Genomic DNA, 16,745 nt, shown 5'->3' with positions numbered 1-16,745 from the left:
GTATATAATAAAGAAAATAGAAGGGGAATTTTGGGGTAAAATGTTTAAAAAGCCTTACAGTAGTTATTTTAAAGATGGATAGATACTGACATGGATATATGTGTAGGCAATAAATTTTTGGGGTAAAAAGGAGAGCAACAAATACTGTACTTTATTTCAATCTAAACAATCTCAAAGCATCAAATCTTCACACATACGGGGATATCCTTATATGCATGACATATAGCCTTCAATGATTTTGGAATTTTCTTAAGCTATAAATGAAGTTGCTTGGTGTTACCTGTGTCTCTCTTATTTAACTTACCTTATTTAACATCTGTCTTAGACATTTTAGCATGCCCCATGGGATTTTGGGGTCAAAATACAAACTTAATGGATCTTAATTACCCCACTATTCCACAGCTAGATGTAACTTCAAAGGCAAAGAATCATTCACACTCAGGCACTCAATGTCACCCACCTATACTATTTATTAAATATAGTATCACTTCTGCCAAATAACCATATCCTGGCGCCAATAATTAAAATATTCCCCTCAACTCCTGATGCCCAAAAATGAGATCAAAAGCTGGGTAAGAATAGCTACTTTTGTAGTCCCTCCTACAACCTTTCAGAGAGATCACTGTTTTATGTGACTTGAAAAAAATAGTCTGAGAGTTATCTCTTTTTTAAAAGTTTCAGATTTGATAGTATTTGGTGATATTATGAAGATCTTCAATATTATCGATAAATGTGTGGATTTTACTCATGATTGTATGAACCTGTACGTGATTCTTCCGAAGACCCAATCAAACTTCTGAGACCTTCATCTTGACTCAGTGGTAGAAGATAAGCTGTCTGAAATTTCGACTCCTGACCTATTCTGGGAGTTAGTAAAAGATAACAGAAAAACTGGATTGTGTTCATGATTCAGAAATTCTTATTACTACCATGAAATAAATACAGCACTCAGTTTTGGGCCCTAAGTTAACAGTGGAATGATTTTGGCTTGCCACAAACCTTTCAAACGATCACCACTATATGAAAATTCTACTACCTGTTCTTAAAGTGGGCAAAAACGAGACAATTTAGAGTTTAGCAAATGAGATAATTTTGGAAAGCTCAGAATTTAGTGTGGAAAACAATGCTTTTCTACCTCTTCCATTTTACAACATGGGAGAAATATTTTCTGAAATATGGCTACAATCTGAATAGTCACTTTATTGTGGTATTCTTTTTTTTTTTTTTTAAAGATTTTATTTATTTATTCGACAGAGATAGAGACAGCCAGAGAGAGAGGGAACACAAGCAGGGGGAGTGGGAGGGGAAGAAGCAGGCTCATATCAGAGGAGCCTGATGTGGGGCTCGATCCCATAACGCCAGGATCACGCCCTGAGCCGAAGGCAGACGCCTAACCGCTATGCCACCCAGGCGCCCCTATTGTGGTATTCTGAATATGCTGGGTTAATTTTGCAACACGTAAGACTATCAAGGTTATTCTGTTTTCCTAATATGTTTTATACCACCACCCTGAGGAACTAAAACTCTTTAAAAAATATAGCTATACTATAATATGGAGCACCATTTCCACATAAGATTAAAGGAGTTTGTAAGTTTCATTTAAGTAATTTTTACTCAGTTCCACTCAAAATAACATATAATAGGTATTTAAAACTGGTTCTGTTACATATAGAAAATAAACTATCTTTTTCATTTAATAATTAAACCATTTTTCTTACCCTTTCTTGAAATACAAATGTTATTTCTTCATTTGTAGAACTCTTCTGAAAATATAAGCCTTTCATAGTCACCTAAAAAAAATTCATACACATATATATATAAACATGAAATAAAATGTTCTTCCAGACTAAAATGAAAGCAAAAATTGAAAAATAATGCTGACAAAGGATAAAACGACAACTGTAAATGTAGTTTTCAAACAAAAAATTTGGATAATAATTCTTGAAAGTGGTCAAACAAGAGAATATGCAACAATCTCTGAGTACATGTCTTACTAAAAATGGGCTTACAGTTCAACCTTTCACACCAAGGTGAGCTGGTGCTTCATTTCACTTTGCTATTCAACAAAAATTACTAGTTGTACTTAAATTTTTTTTACGAGGGCCACAGACCTCAATTTTAATTACCAAAGGTGGCATTTAAAGGGCTTTCAAGGACTTTTTTTTTTCTTTTTAATATTTATTTATTCGGGAGGGAGAGAGAGAGTGCGTGGGCACGCAGGGACACGCACACGCACAAGCTGGGGAAGAGGCAGAGGGACAGGATCTCAAGTGGACACCCTGCTGAGCCCAGAGCCCTACGTGACTGGACTTCATGACCCTGAGATCAAGACCCTGAGGTCAGGACCGGAGCGGAAATCAACAGTCAGATGCTTAACCAACTGAGCCACTAAGGCGCCCCAGGGCTTTCAAAATCTTAAAAAAGACCATTAAAAAGAAGAAGTGAACAGTCAAGACACTCACTAAAATCATACCCCTGATTCTTCTGTATCAGTTTATAAACCATTTAATGGAAGTATTAAACCTGTATTCTGTGAACTTCTTAAGATTTTTATTTTTTTAAAGATCTTATTTATTTATGTGACAGAGAGACAGCCAGCGAGAGAGGGAACACAAGCTGGGGGAGTGGGAGAGGAAGAAGCAGGCTCCCAGCAGAGGAGCCTGATGTGGGACTCGATTCCAGAACGCCAGGATCACGCCCTGAGCCGAAGGCAGACGCTTTAACGACTGCGCTACCCAGGCGCCCCTGTACTCTGTGAACTTCTTGAAGCATCTCTAAGGATTCCACAATTGTTTAATTTTCATAATATAGCTGACTCTTAAGCAACACGAGTTTGACCTGCACAGGTCCACTTATACATGGATTTTTTTTTATAGCACAGTACTGTAAATGTATTCTCTTCCTTATGATTTTCTTTTTTTCTTTTTCTTTTAAATGATTGTATTTATTTATTTGAGAGGCAGAGTGAACGAGAGTGACAGAGAGCACGAGCAAGGGGAGGGGCTGAGGGAGAGGGAGGAGCAGACTTCTTACTGAGCAGGGAACCTGACTTGGGGCTTGATCCCAGGACCCTGAGATCACAACCCCAGCCGAAGGCAGACGCCTACCCGACTGAGCCCCTCCTTATGATTTTCTTAATAAAATTTTCTTTTCGGTAGCTTACTTTATTGTAAGCATACAGAATATAATACATGTAACATAGAAAATATGTGCTGTTACCAATAAGGCTTCCAGTCGACTGTGGGCTATTAGTAGTTAAGTTTCTGGCGAGTCAAAAGTTACCTGCAGATTTTCAACCACTTGGAAGGTTGGTTCTCCTAATCCCAGACTTGTTCAGGGGTCAACTATAATTCTATGGCAAGACTATTTTTTTAAATGTAAATTTTATAGAAGTATAAAATATACACAGCCAAGTTCATGGATCCTAATAGCTCACTGCGTATTGCAAAGTGAATATGGCCATGTCACAGCAAGGAAATGGCATCACTAGAACTCCAGAAGTTTCCTCATTCCCCTTCTAGTCACCACCTTCTCCTGTGAAGGATACTCAACATCCCAAGTTTTAAACAGATTAGTTTTGTCCGTTTTTGACTTTATACAAGTGAAATCATACTCCTTCATGTCTGGTTTCTTTCTCTCAATATTACATTTGTGAGCATCATCTATGTTGTTTCCGGTATTGTGGTTCATTCTCACCCTTGTTATGCTATATTCTATTGTGTGATTAAATCATTATTTACCCATTTCACTAAACATTTGATTGTTTCTAGTTTGGGTCTTTTACAAACTATCTTATTAAGAATATTCTTTTTTTCTTGGACATTTATTTTAATTTTATTTAGATTAATTAACATATAGTGTATTATGAGTTTCAGAGGTTGAGGTAGGTCAGATGTTAATTCTAACTGTTTGGTTGCAGGTGTGTGTACGTCAGTGTTGGCTGCAGTGGCAGGGGAGAGGGGGAAGACCTAAGCATAGATACAGAAGCTATGTATTCCCTACAATTTTTTTTTTAAGATTTTATTTTATTTTTCTAAGTAATCTCCACACCCAATGTTGGGCTCAAACTCACAACTCTGAGATCAAAGGTCGCAGTTCTACCAACTTGAGCCAGCCAGTCGCCCCTCCTTACAACTTTTTTTTTTTTTTAAAGATTTTATTTATTTATTCGACAGAGACAGAGACAGCCAGCGAGAGAGGGAACACAAGCAGGGGGAGTGGGAGAGGAAGAAGCAGGCTCATAGCGGAGGAACCTGATGTGGGGCTCGATCCCACAACGCCGGGATCACGCCCTGAGCCGAAGGCAGGCGCTTAACCGCTGTGCCACCCAGGCGCCCCTTCCCTCCTTACAACTTTAAATCCAACCTCTTCTGCTTGGTTTTCAAGGCTGTCTAAAATGCACACTCACTGTCTCTAACCTACTTTACTCCCCTGTCTTTCTAACACACGTTCTTTTTCTGAGCTAGTCAGTGTGACCTCACACCATCTGGTCATCCCGGGCTCAGGACTTCCAGGCATTGCTTTTTCTCTGAGACTGTGCCAAACTTACTCTACAGATTCTGCCAACTGAATACAACTCAAGTCCTACTCCTTCTCTGAAATCACACCCAGCAACACGCAATCTACCCTATCTGTTCCATGCTTCCAGATTTCGTTACATACCAACAAACAAAACCGTACTTTATTCGCTTACTAACTAGGTTTTCCCAGCCATTGCTTGGAAGAATCAATATCTATTATTATTAAATAAAGATATCACTGCTCCTACTCAGTCTGGAGCTACTAGTAGTTCCTTTTTTGAAAAATGAAACGATTGCCTCAACACCTTGATTTCAAAGTAATTCTGGAAGCCACTGTCTTCTCTGCCCAATGCATCTTTTTTTCCTTTTTTTAAAAGTCTATTTACTTCTTTTAGTAATCTCTTTACCGAACATGGGGTTCGAACTCAAAACCTGGAGATCAAGAGTCGCATGCTCCTCTGACTGAGCCAGCCAGGCAGGCGCCCCTGTGCAATGCATCTTAAAACATATAGCATGTTTCCCAGATCAGCAGTCACATGGACCTCATACAGCATGTACCCCAATTTCAAAGACTCTAGAAGATAAGGCTTGTTTGTATCCCCAGCGCCCCCTAAAGCATATATTATATACACAATAATGTCAACATTTTTAGTCAGATTGTCCTAAATGGTTCCTCCAAATTAAGTTAAAATTGGCCTGATTAGGGGCGCCTGGGTGGCTCAGTCATTAAGCGTCTGCCTTCAGCTCAGGGTGTGATCCCGGGGTCCTGGGATTGAGCCCCGCATCAGGCTCCACCGCTGGGAGCCTGCTTCTTCCTCTCCCACTCCCCCTGCTTGTGTTCTCTCTCTTGCTGGCTGTCTCTCTCTCTCTGTCAAATAAATAAATAAAATCTTAAAAAAATAAAATAAAATAAAATAGGCCTGATTAGTAGAAAAAAAAGGAGTTTAGTTGGTCCAATAAAAAACCACGCGGGAACAAAAATATCCTCAAAGTTACAAAGTGAAGAAAGAAAAGTGTTTTTAGAAAAGTGGCTAGGAGAAAATTGAGGAAATGTTATTTACTTGTTTTGCAGAACACCAAAAGGAATACTGAATTCTTAACATTATGAAAATGGTAGAATGGACAGTAGTTTCTCAGGCGCTGGTCTAGATTAAATGGAACACTTAGTCTACTATTTAGTAAAATTTTTATTGAGTGTGAAGATATTTGCACACAGAAAATAAAATAGCTGAGTATTTTTTTTAAAATTTTTTTACAGAGGGAGAGAGAGAGGGAAGGGGAGGGGCGGAGAGAGAGAGAGAGAGAGAATCTTTAGCAGCAATGCCGGGCTCGATCCCACAACCCTGAGATCATGACCTGAGCTGAAATCAAGATGCTTAACTGACTGAGCCATCCAGGTGCCCCAAAATAGCTGAATATTTTATAAAATAAAAATATAAATTGAGATATATAATACACCATTTCCAAGAATGAATGATGCAAAACTTCAAAATTATATGTTCTGTAAACTTTGTGGAAAGTGCTACATAAAACTTTTTTTTTTTTTTAAAGATTTTATTTATTTATTCGACAGAGAGATAGAGACAGCCAGCAAGAGAGGGAACACAAGCAGGGGGAGTGGGAGAGGAAGAAGCAGGCTCATAGCGGAAGAGCCTGATGTGGGGCTCGATCCCATAACGCCGGGATCACGCCCTGAGCCGAAGGCAGACGCTTAACCGCTGTGCCACCCAGGGGCCCCAACTACATAAAACTTCTAAATGAAAATAAACCTGTTTAAAAACATAGGCTAATATGCCCTATAAAAAGCATAGATTTTATATTTTTTTCAGGTGCATCAGATTTTAAAAATATTTGACATAAGTCCACAAATTGAAAATTATGTTTTTAATACTTTAAATTTTTATAATGGTCACACATTAAACCTATTAAAAAATCTGGAGAAGCAAGTATCAAGACACCTGTTTTGGGGCGCCTGGCTGGCTCAGTCGGTGGAGCACGTGACTCCTGATCTTGGGACTGTGAGTTCAAGCCCCATGTTGGGTGTAGAGATTACTTAAAAATAAAATCCTAACAAAAAATCTTAAAAGATACCTTTTTAAAAAAAAATATTTATTTATCTGAGAGACAGAGAGCACATGAGTGGTGGGGAGGGGCAGACAAGGTGAAGCGGGCTCCAGGCTGAGCAGGGGAGCCCCACGTGGGGCTCTATCCCAGGACCCCAGGATCATGACCTGAGCCAAAGGCAGACACTTAACCAACTGAGCCACCCAGGCACCCAAAGACACTTATTTTAAATAATTTTTGGTGCAAAGAAGGACCACTTGAATATAACGCTTCAAGAAAGCAGTTAATAAAAATACTGATCTTTAAAGGGATTTCTAAAAAACCAATGGGAAGAAACTTTGAATGGTTTCATCTTCATTATAACAGCGGCGTGAACTCCATTTGGTCTTCTACTACACTTCCTCTCTCAAGGAGCTCATCTATTGATAATTGTAAATAAAACCTCTACAGATTATTCCTTATCTACACTTTCAGACCAAAGGTGTTCTGAGAGTATCAGGTCTAGCTCAAATTCAACAGACATAAAACTCGAGTCATCTTGGGACACCTGGGTGGCCCTGGCGACTGACTCTTGATTTCAGCTCAGGTCATGATCTGGGGTTGTGGGATCGAGCCCCACAACCGGCTCTGAGCTCCTTGGAGTCTGCTTGTCCCTCTCCCTCTGCTCCCCCCCGCAATCTCTCTAAAAATAAATAAAATCCTTTTTTTTTTCTTTTTAAAGATTTTTATTTATTTGAGAGAAAGAGAGAGCACCAGCAGGGAGGAGGGACAGAGGGAGGAGGAGGGGCACAGGGAGAAGCAGGCTCCCCACTGAGCAGGGAGCCTGACGTAGGACTCGATCCCAGGACCCTGGGATCACGATTCCGGGATTATGACCTGAGCTGAAGGCAGGCACTTAACCCACTGAGCCACCCAGGTATGCAATAAATAAAATCTTAAAAAAAAACAAAACAAAACTGGAGTCATCTTTTCCCAAAACAACACTTTGTGGTACTAATCTTCAGTCATCAGGGATATTTTAGAGTCTATCATAACTCCTCCCTCTCTATTAGGTTATTGACCCAAATTTCCTTTTCCTTTATGATGTCCTGGCTCACCTGTTCACTTTTGGTTTTGATGGGTGTTAGCACAAGGGATGTGCTAACATTGAAATGCCTCAAGCCTCAATGATGGCCACACACTGCTGAGCGGCTTCATTTTCTCCCCTTATTCAATCCATCTATGGAAATCTTAATTCCTGAAAAGTCCAAACTCTTATATGCTCACACTCCTCTTAGTCCCCAGTACAAACTTTGCAATATAGTGGCCACTTGGGGTCAGGATTCAGTTACAGTATTTCTAACCCACCCTCTTTTTAAGGAAATCAAGGATATATTGTCAAGCAGTAGGCTACAGAAAAAACATGAATTCAACAAAATTTGGCCCCATATGTTCATCATCATGTCAGGACTGGTGCACAACATTATTATACTAGCCAGCTGGATTGTGAGGGGGTAACTCTTCAGTTACATTGAAGAGGTGATTTAATATTAAGTTTTAACAATGTTCTTAATCTGTGAGAATTTTCATACATAGACACATATCAGATAAAGAAATATGTCAAACCACATGCTCAACTATTTGGTTAAAATTTTTGGTTAGCATAATCAAAGTAACTAGCTAGAGCTTTGGTTCAAGTCATTATGTTGCAGGTTGTGGAGAATGGTAGTCCTAACTAGGTAAGTTCCCTCTGCTTTTTTTCCTTCAAAATTTTATTTATTTGTTAGAGAGAGTGAGAGAAAGCATGATTAGGGGGAGGGAGAGGGAGAAACAGACTCCTCGCTGAGCCGGGCTCCATCCTGAGCCGAAGGCAGATACTTAATCCACTGGGCCACCCACGTGCCCCAGCTCCCTCTGCTTCTTAAAAAGGGAGGTAAATGCATGGTTGTAACAATTGGAGGACATCTCTTCACTGTGTAGGCAATGGTCTCTAGGAATCTGTGTACTCTAAGGACACTCCGCATAAACAGTTAGTACACAGGCATTTTGCTGCATACAACTGCATTAGCTGCATAAAACTCCTGACAAGATGGGAACAGAAGACACTGTGATAGGGCTCACACCTGGCTACACCCTGAAAAGCTTTTCTAGCTAATAACAGGTGTTATAAGAACTCTCTTTGGGGATGGGGAGAGGGGCTGAGGGAGAGGGAGAGAGTGAATCCCAAGTAGGCTCTGTGCCCAGTGGAGCTGGACACTGGTTTGATCTTGCCACCTGAGATTATGACCTGAGCCCAAATCAAGAGTTGGATGTTTTTTGTTTTTGTTTTTTTAGATTTTTTAAAAAAATTTATTCATTTGACAGAGAGAAGGCCAGTGAGAAAGGGAACACGAGCAGGGGGAGTGAGAGAGGAAGAAGCAGGCTCCCACCGGAGGAGCCTGATGTGGGGCTCAATCCCAGAAGGCCAGGATCACGCCCTGAGCCGAAGGCAGACGCTTAACAACTGAGCCACCCAGGCGCCCCAAGAGTTGGATGTTTAACTAACTGAGCTGCCCAGGTGCCCCAAGAACTTTCTACTTTCACATTTTAGGTATTTAATTTAAAACTTTGGAAAATTCATGAAAGTTGCATGGTCCCTATCACTAGAGGGATTTAAACAGAGGCTGGATACACATTTACAGTGGCTTCATAAACAGGATCCAAGCATCAGTTGAAGAGGATGGGGGATATGATGACCCTATTAAAGCTACAGCCTCTTCTGATTATGGCAACGGTGTGATGTGATGAATGACCTTTTCCCCTTTATGCTAGCTTAATCATGGGACACTGGGACAATGCAGGGGGTGATGAGGGATATAAGCAATTGAGGGATCCTTTCTAAATCTCTACCACACTCTCCCTTCTCCAATTGATTTAAACAATCATTTTTTAACTAACATTATTGCAGTTTGTAAATGCTTATTTAATTCTCCAATCTACTACAGAATCTTTAAGAAACCATTTCTTGCTTCAGAAGCAAAAAAGAAATTGTGATTTTGATTAAATATTTACTAATAAATCCACAATGAAGAGAAAATAATTTACAAGGTGTGTATTTCTTAACAATGTGTAAAAATAGGAAAAAATTATTTTGCAAAATATTGTATTTTAGCATGTGTAGATATGTGTATTTTTGCTCTTCTAACCATAAAACTCACCTTAGCTCAGCACAGTACCGTTGAGCAGGCCTAGAAAAATCATAATGTTGTCTTTGAAATATTTAGTGTAAAGTTCACAGGAGTAAGCATTATTTTTAATAATAATAATAATAATAAAAAGATGTAACCACAAAAAAAAAAAAACCCAAAAAACACTGTGACGCCACAGTGAAGTATTTTAGAAATTTCCAAGCTTTTCCATTCCTTTTTCTTCAGAGAGGTACACAAATGAATCAAGACATTACTGTCCGGGATACAGTACTGGGGAAATAGTATCTTATATTATTTATAATACAGCATAGAGGGGCACCTGGGTTGCTCAAGTGGTTAAGCCTCCGACCCTTGGTTTCAGCTCAGTTCATGATCTTGGGGTTGTGAGATCGAGCCCGAGTCGGGCTCTGCGCTCAGCGCAGAGTCTGCTTGTCCCTCTTCCTCTGCTTCTCTCCACATGTGTGCGCGCGCTGTCTCATAAATAAAAAAAAAATTTTTTTTTAAAGAAAGATTTATAATACAGCATGGAGATGGCTCAGTCGGTAGAGCATGCAAATTTTTCAAAAAAAGACTATTTTTTTAGAGCTAGATAGAGAGAGAGCATGAGCAGGGGGAGAGGGACAAGCAGACTCTGTGCTGAGTACAGAGCCCAACCTGGGACTCCATTCCACCACTTTGAGACCACAACCCGAGCCAAATCAAGAGTCGGACACTCAACCAAGACCCCTAGGTACTCCTAGAGCATGCAACTCTTGATTTCGGGGTCCTGAATTCATGCCCCATGTAGGGCGAGAGCTTACTGAAAAAAAAATATATATATAGCATGGAATATTTATAATACTACCAATGTATGTCACTCCAACTGACAGGCAAATTGACCTTGCATGAAGAAACCCTCTCTGTTTCAACTGTGAGCATTTCATCTGCCATAAACTGGAGCAGAGGCATCAATGAAGTAAAATTATTGATTAAAAAATAATAATCATACACTGCAGTGGTTGACAGGATTTAGAAGTCAAAACTGACCCATGTTTGAATCCTGGTTGAATTGCTGGCTGTATGGCTTTAGGCTACTCAATCTTAACCTTCTAGACCTTAGATTCCACATCTACAAAATATAGCAGTAGTTGCCTCCAAGGGTTGTTGCAAAGAAGCAATACCAGCAAAGCACTCAGTACAACACCTGGCACAAAATAACCGTTCAGTAAGTGTTGGCTATTTTTACTATTATTTCTGCAAATTGGGCAGAGAGCCTCTCTAAAGTAGTTCCCAGGCCCATCTCGCAGAGCAACAAAGGGTTTGGTTACATGCAACCGTTTGAGCTTTAACACCTTTTAATTTCTGCAGGGGACAACCTATACCATCTGGACCTGCGCAGTCCAGTAACAGTGGCCACTAGTCCACAGGTGGCTAAGGAACATTTGAACTGTGTCTAATCAGAACTGAGACGTGTCGTCAAGATAAAACACACATTAGATTTCAAAGACACTTAAAAAAAAAAAAAAAAAGAAAAAGAAAGAACTGGGACGTCTGGCTGGCTCAGTCCGTAGATCAAGCGACTCTTGATCTCGGGGTTGCGAGTTCAAGCTCCACGTTGGGCGTAGAGTATAACAAATACAAGAATTTATAATATTTCAATTTTAAAGTATTTGATTATGGGTTGAAATGATAAATTTTGGATATACTGGGTTAAACGAAACACTGTTAAAATTAATTTCACGTGTTTCTTTTCATGTTTTTTAATGTGGCTACCAGAAAATTTAAAATTAAGTGCCTCGCATTATGTCTGTATCGAACAGAGCTGATGTAGAACTCCCCGCTACTCAGAACGTGGACTAGCAGTACTCGGGAGTTTGTGAGAAATGCAGAGTCTCAGGCTCCGCCCTGACCTACAAATTCAGCATCCGCACTTCAACATGTTTCTGAGCTGATCCTCACGCACAGCTCCAGAGTTTTTCGCTGTTTCTCTTAAGACGGCAAAGCCGGCCGTATAATCACGTAAATGAGAATACCCTTGCTTTAATAATTGTTCACCGAAAAAGGAAAGTGAAGGAGGAAAAAGCGGTGGCAGAGGAGTACGGGAGAAAAAGAAACTCAAATTATAGGGACAAAAAGAAAGCTGGGGGCAAAAATCCAACCTGGGAGATTCACTGAAAGGGACCTTCGACTTTTGCTTCTTTAAAGGGAGGGAGATGCAAACTGAGATAAAACCTACAATCAAAACCTGTAAGGACCAGGAAATCATCAAGGCTTTCCCGCCCCTCAGCGGCCCCCGCTAAGCTAGGCCTGGGCCCGAGGAGGTCTGGGGTTGGGGCGCAGCACCAATCACCATTCACCCCAGGGTTGCACGGTTCCTCGAGGCGTCCAAAGCCCAAAGCCCCGCTTCCCAAGACACAGAACCCGCGTCCCGGGGCTCACCTGCCTCCGAGTCGCCCCAACGGCCTGCGCCTTCGCCACCGCCACCTTGGAGTCCTTTTGGAAAAGGCCCCGCCCCCGCTGGCCCAGGCGCTGCTCCCATTGGTCAGGTTTCTCGTCACTCTTCGACCGGAGGCTGTGGAGAACGCCATAGCAACCGAACTCTGAACTACATCTCCCGGAATGCTCCGCCAGGAGAAGCGTCGCGCCAGGGGCTACCAATAAATGGGCGAAATTGTAGTCTCCCGGATAGGTTCCGTTTCATGCAAATTTTCATTAAAGACCACACCCTTCCTCATTCCAACCGTGTGCCCTATCGCCTTCCCTGGACTGTAACCCGCCTCTTTTTCGCCTCTGCGCTGTTCTTTCGTTTAAAACCTTTTGTAACTAATTTAGTTGAGTGCATCCTAACTAATGCCTCTCACGACAACGGAGAGATGCACCAAAACCGTGGAACAAAATCTCCATAAGCCCCACCAGGGAAATCCCCCACAAGAAGCTTTAGGTTACGCCTTCTGGGAAGAGGGAGGGGAGAAAAGGCAGTTCTAGTCCCACCCCCTTTGCGCTTGCTGATTGGTTGATTTGGCTGTCACTCCATCCTCTTCTTTTTTTTAAATTACCCCCTCCCTCGTTCCCGCGGTGGGCGGGGGTAGCGATAGGGGGCGGTAAGGAGGTGCGGACCCCCTTCTTCCGATTGGAGGACTGTCCGTTCCCACCCATCTGTGGGCGGAGATGGAGGGGTGGATGGGGGCGGGAGAGGCAGCGGAGGGAGTTGAGGAGATAGGTGGGAGCGAGGGAGCGAGGGAGGGAGCGAAGGAGGTAGAGAAGAGCGGAGGAGAGGGGAGGGAGCGCAGCTTGGTTGCTCCGTAGTACGGAGGCTCGCGAGGGAGAATNCCCGAGCGGGCTCCGGGACGCACGGGCAGGCGGGCAGGCGGGCGGGGATGGTGTGCGGGGCTGCGGTTCCTGCGTCCCTCCCCGCGGCGAGTGAGCTGCACTGATTTGTCCCTGGGGCGGCAGCGCGGACCCGCCTGGAGATGAGGTGAGGAGCGGGCTGGACGGCGGCGGCCTGGACGGGGAGGCGGCGGGGGCGGGGGTCGGCGCGATGGCCGCCCGGGGAGCCCGTCCCTCGGGCCGGCGCGCGTCCCTCGGGCCGCCCTTCAGCCTTTGCCGCGCGCCGGCCGCTCCTGCGCCTCGTCCTTCCCCATCCTCCCAGGGGTGGCGGCGGGGCGGCCGGCTGGCGGGCGCCGGGAGGCCAGGACGCCGCGGCTGGTCGAGGGGGTGGCGGCCGCTGGATGGGCTTCGGGCTGAATGCGCGTCTGCAGCCCTGGCCGGCCAAGCGGGGTCCCTCCCATCCCAGGGGGCGTGGGGGTGGCCGGCCCTTCTAGGGCTGACCTCGCTGCCCTCGGCCGCCTGAGCGTGGCGGGTTGGCCAAGCCTCGCCACCCCGCCAGTCTCTCGGGGATCCGGAGCTGGCGGGGAGCGGCATCGCGCCGCCCGCCTCTCCCTCGGGCCTCGAGTCTCCGGCTCATCTCTTTTTCTCTGTCGTGTGCCTGCAAAATCCCTGTCAGTGAAGGGCAGTCAATGCCGTTTGGCCCTAAGTCGTCCCGCCGGGGCTGACTCTGATGGTATTTAACAGAAAGCGGCTCTTCTTTCGGTGGGAGCGCGTCCCCGGGGTCCTTCCCTTCTTTACGCACAGACACGGTCTTATGGTGTGGACCCAGGGCACAATTGCGGTCTCTTCTTGCTTGAACGAGGAAATGTTAATCAGAATCCCCAGGAAAAGGAAACCGACGAGGAATGCGTTGCACCTTCCTTTACTTCTGTTTGCCTTTGGATTAGAAAACAACTTCGCAGATAACATTTCCTATGGGCATCTTTTGTTGTGGTTCAGACTGAAGAAGGCTTTGCTTTTGAAGAAATAAATTAGCGTCTTTTTCTGTTGGGTGGGAGGCTGTGGAGATTTTTGATAGCCTCTTAATATGAAAGTTTCCTTTAGAACTTTGTCATCATCAGTGCTATTCTGAAGGCAGCACCAGCCTGAAATTTTAAATATATGCGCACTCCGGACAGATGCGTTTCTTTGTGCTTATCTCCTGGTATCCTCCTCTTGCTATTTCCGTGGTCAAACGTACAAATAATATAAGCAAGTACAATAAAAAGAACAGATTATAAAAACAAATACCATACAAACAGATGCATCTGGAAAATCTCAATTCCGTTAACGGAAAGGCAATGTTACTAATCCCTTTGAACGGATGAAGAACAGGCTCAGGGATCTCTCATGGATTAGGTAGGTAGTGGACAGGATCTGAGGTTAGGAACTGGGGCCAGGACCCAGCAGGCCAGCTGGTTTGTGAAGTGCTACTCCTAACCTCTAAAATGGGAGGGATGTATTTGTCTGGGTACCTTTATTTTTAGATGATTTAAGGTGCAGAAACTTAAAACCCTCCCTCAAGGTGAGGATTTCTACCGATCTCTCAGAACAAGATGCTGTTTTTCCTTAAATTTTTTTGTCTGGTTTACATGACATATTTATGTTGTACTGTTGGGTGTTTGCTTATTATAACTAAAAATGCACGTATTTCTAATATGGAAGGGAATTTTTTCTGTAGCAGGTTGGTAAAGAACCGAGGAACTTTTAAGTAATCTAGATTGGAAATGAGGGACGCTAATTTAGTGGTGGCATTAAAACTATTTAAAACTATTTGAAGTAGCTCTACTAAGGAGCATTTCTGATAGATTTTTAAAAAAATGGTATTTCTTTATCTAAGAATGTATCTGTTGAAATTGCTGAGGCACATGGCACCTTCGCAATACTCTATTATTATTATTCTGCCTGAGTAGGAGAGGAAATGAACAAATTTTTGATGTACTTTGGAACCCTGTGGATTGTTCAGATACTAAGCATTGTGAAATAGGGCATAAAATGAGTGGTAGCAAGTTCCGTGAAATGTTTGTCCCTCTTAGCATTTTTTTTTTTTTGCAGTTGACTAGAAATTTCCTTTTTCTTAATGCTTATCTCTTCTGTTGGTAGAACTGAAGTTCATCTTTGCATCAAATGCCTACATTGAGGCAAATTCAAATCTCATAAGATGTTAAGGAGGAGGTGCTGGTAAATTGCTCCATTCTTACTCATCTTTTTAATTTGCTGGATTTGTGAATTATACAGAACTAATTACATGAGGGTTGGGTTTATGTTACTCAGTTCAAATTCCACTGCCATAGAGCTATTCTCTTCTGAATGATCATTTCCTTCTGAATGGCTCCACTTACTGGTGGGTTTCTCAAAGATGGGAGCTCAGATCACTTAGATCAGCATTATGTGAGGTTCTTGTTTAAACAGAGGTTTTTTTGTCACCTCACCTTAGAATCAAACTCTTGGAGGTGGGGCCCTGGAATCGGTTTTTTAAACAAGTTCTCCAGGAATTTCTCCTGGGATAGTCAAGTTGGAGAAAAGCTGACGCTATGCTTCCTTCTCTCTGAGCATCTCCTAGGACCATCCTGAAGTAGACAGCAGATATTTTAAGTAACAGACTAAGTTTTATACCTCAGGCTGTTAATAAAAAACTGACTACGACCTTCAGATAGATAATTCACCTATAATAAAGGTTTCAGAAAAGCAGAGATTTCGGCACATCATTCTATCTCCAGTGCCTAGAATAGTGCCTGGAGGAACGCCATTAAATATTTATGAGTGAATAACGTGGCAATGAGACCACATTTTAAAACCTTTTCTTGTAAAATAAATCTTATTACTTAGTCACTGATTTTATAAATTAGGAGCCACATGTACTATGCCCAGTCATTTCTATAAGTTTGGTTGGCTCTGACACGAGAGAACCTTTCCCAGCATAGACTACTCAAGGTGATCAAACTGGAAAGAAGGCTCCTATCGAAACACTGCTAAGAGACTCAAAATGTAATTTTAAGTCACAGTGTAGTGGTAGATTAGTATGTTATCACTATCTCAAAATACCGTTTTGTAAGCAATGATAAGATAATGCTGTAAAAATTGGTTTACAAAAAATACAGAAAATTAATATGCTTTCCAATTTCATTTTTCATCCTAATAAAATATGACCTTCGTTCCTTTCTTTCAGAATCCAGTGTAGGGCCGCATAAATAACAGTTTCTGTTATACAGTTGAAAGTGCTGAACAGTTAGGAATAAAATTTCTAGAGGATATTGGGTCTGACTGCATAGTCTATGACTTTGATCTAGTCCTTTAACATGTCAATGCCTCAGTTTTTTTCAGCTGAATGGGAATGATAATAGTAGGTTAAGTTTAAATACTTACGAGTGCTTACATAAGTTCTTGAGATATGTTCATTTAATAAATGGTAATTATGATGATGATAAGGAATTGGGGTATTTAAAAATATATAAAACTTAGAAACTAACCCATTTAATTTTTGTACTGCTGCACTTGATTGTAGAAATCCATCGCTTGAAGTCTCTTGCTAATTTCTTGATACTAAATATGTATAATTTTTAATTGGATAACTAGCCATTAAAAGTATCTAATAGATCATCAAGTATTATGTAAATTTAAGTTTTTTTCTAAATAAAGATAACTCTTG

General features: G+C 42.1%; 2 protein-coding genes across 13 annotated transcripts in view; one reads left to right on the top strand and one right to left on the bottom strand.

Annotated features, from left to right (window-relative positions):
• CRYZL1 (crystallin zeta like 1) overlaps positions 1–12,321 on the bottom strand; it is a 38,348-nt gene extending 26,027 nt beyond the window's left edge. Inside the window, exons 1-2 of the mRNA XM_034654701.1 lie at positions 12,170–12,321; positions 1,719–1,790 (exon numbers count right to left, since the gene is read on the bottom strand). Of these exons, the coding sequence (XP_034510592.1) occupies positions 1,719–1,784 (66 nt within the window). The 5' untranslated portion in view covers positions 1,785–1,790; positions 12,170–12,321. The remainder of the gene's footprint in view (positions 1–1,718; positions 1,791–12,169) is intronic.
• A 750-nt stretch (positions 12,322–13,071) lies between these two features.
• ITSN1 (intersectin 1) overlaps positions 13,072–16,745 on the top strand; it is a 206,032-nt gene continuing 202,358 nt past the window's right edge. For 6 of the 12 annotated variants that reach the window (XR_004624017.1, XM_019800022.2, XM_034656003.1 and 3 more), the window contains exon 1: positions 13,073–13,205. The gene's annotated coding sequence lies outside the window, so the exon portion shown is untranslated. Of the gene's footprint in view, positions 13,206–16,745 lie in introns of all 12 variants that reach the window. The other 6 variants (XM_034655974.1, XM_034655990.1, XM_034655980.1 and 3 more) reach the window with 2 other exon arrangements.

The sequence above is a fragment of the Ailuropoda melanoleuca genome, chromosome 1 (genome assembly GCF_002007445.2).
Source record: "Ailuropoda melanoleuca isolate Jingjing chromosome 1, ASM200744v2, whole genome shotgun sequence".
NCBI classification, from domain to species: domain Eukaryota; kingdom Metazoa; phylum Chordata; class Mammalia; order Carnivora; family Ursidae; genus Ailuropoda; species Ailuropoda melanoleuca.
The sequence above is the reverse complement of the archived record's forward strand: the minus strand, read 5'-3'. Positions and strand labels throughout refer to the sequence as shown.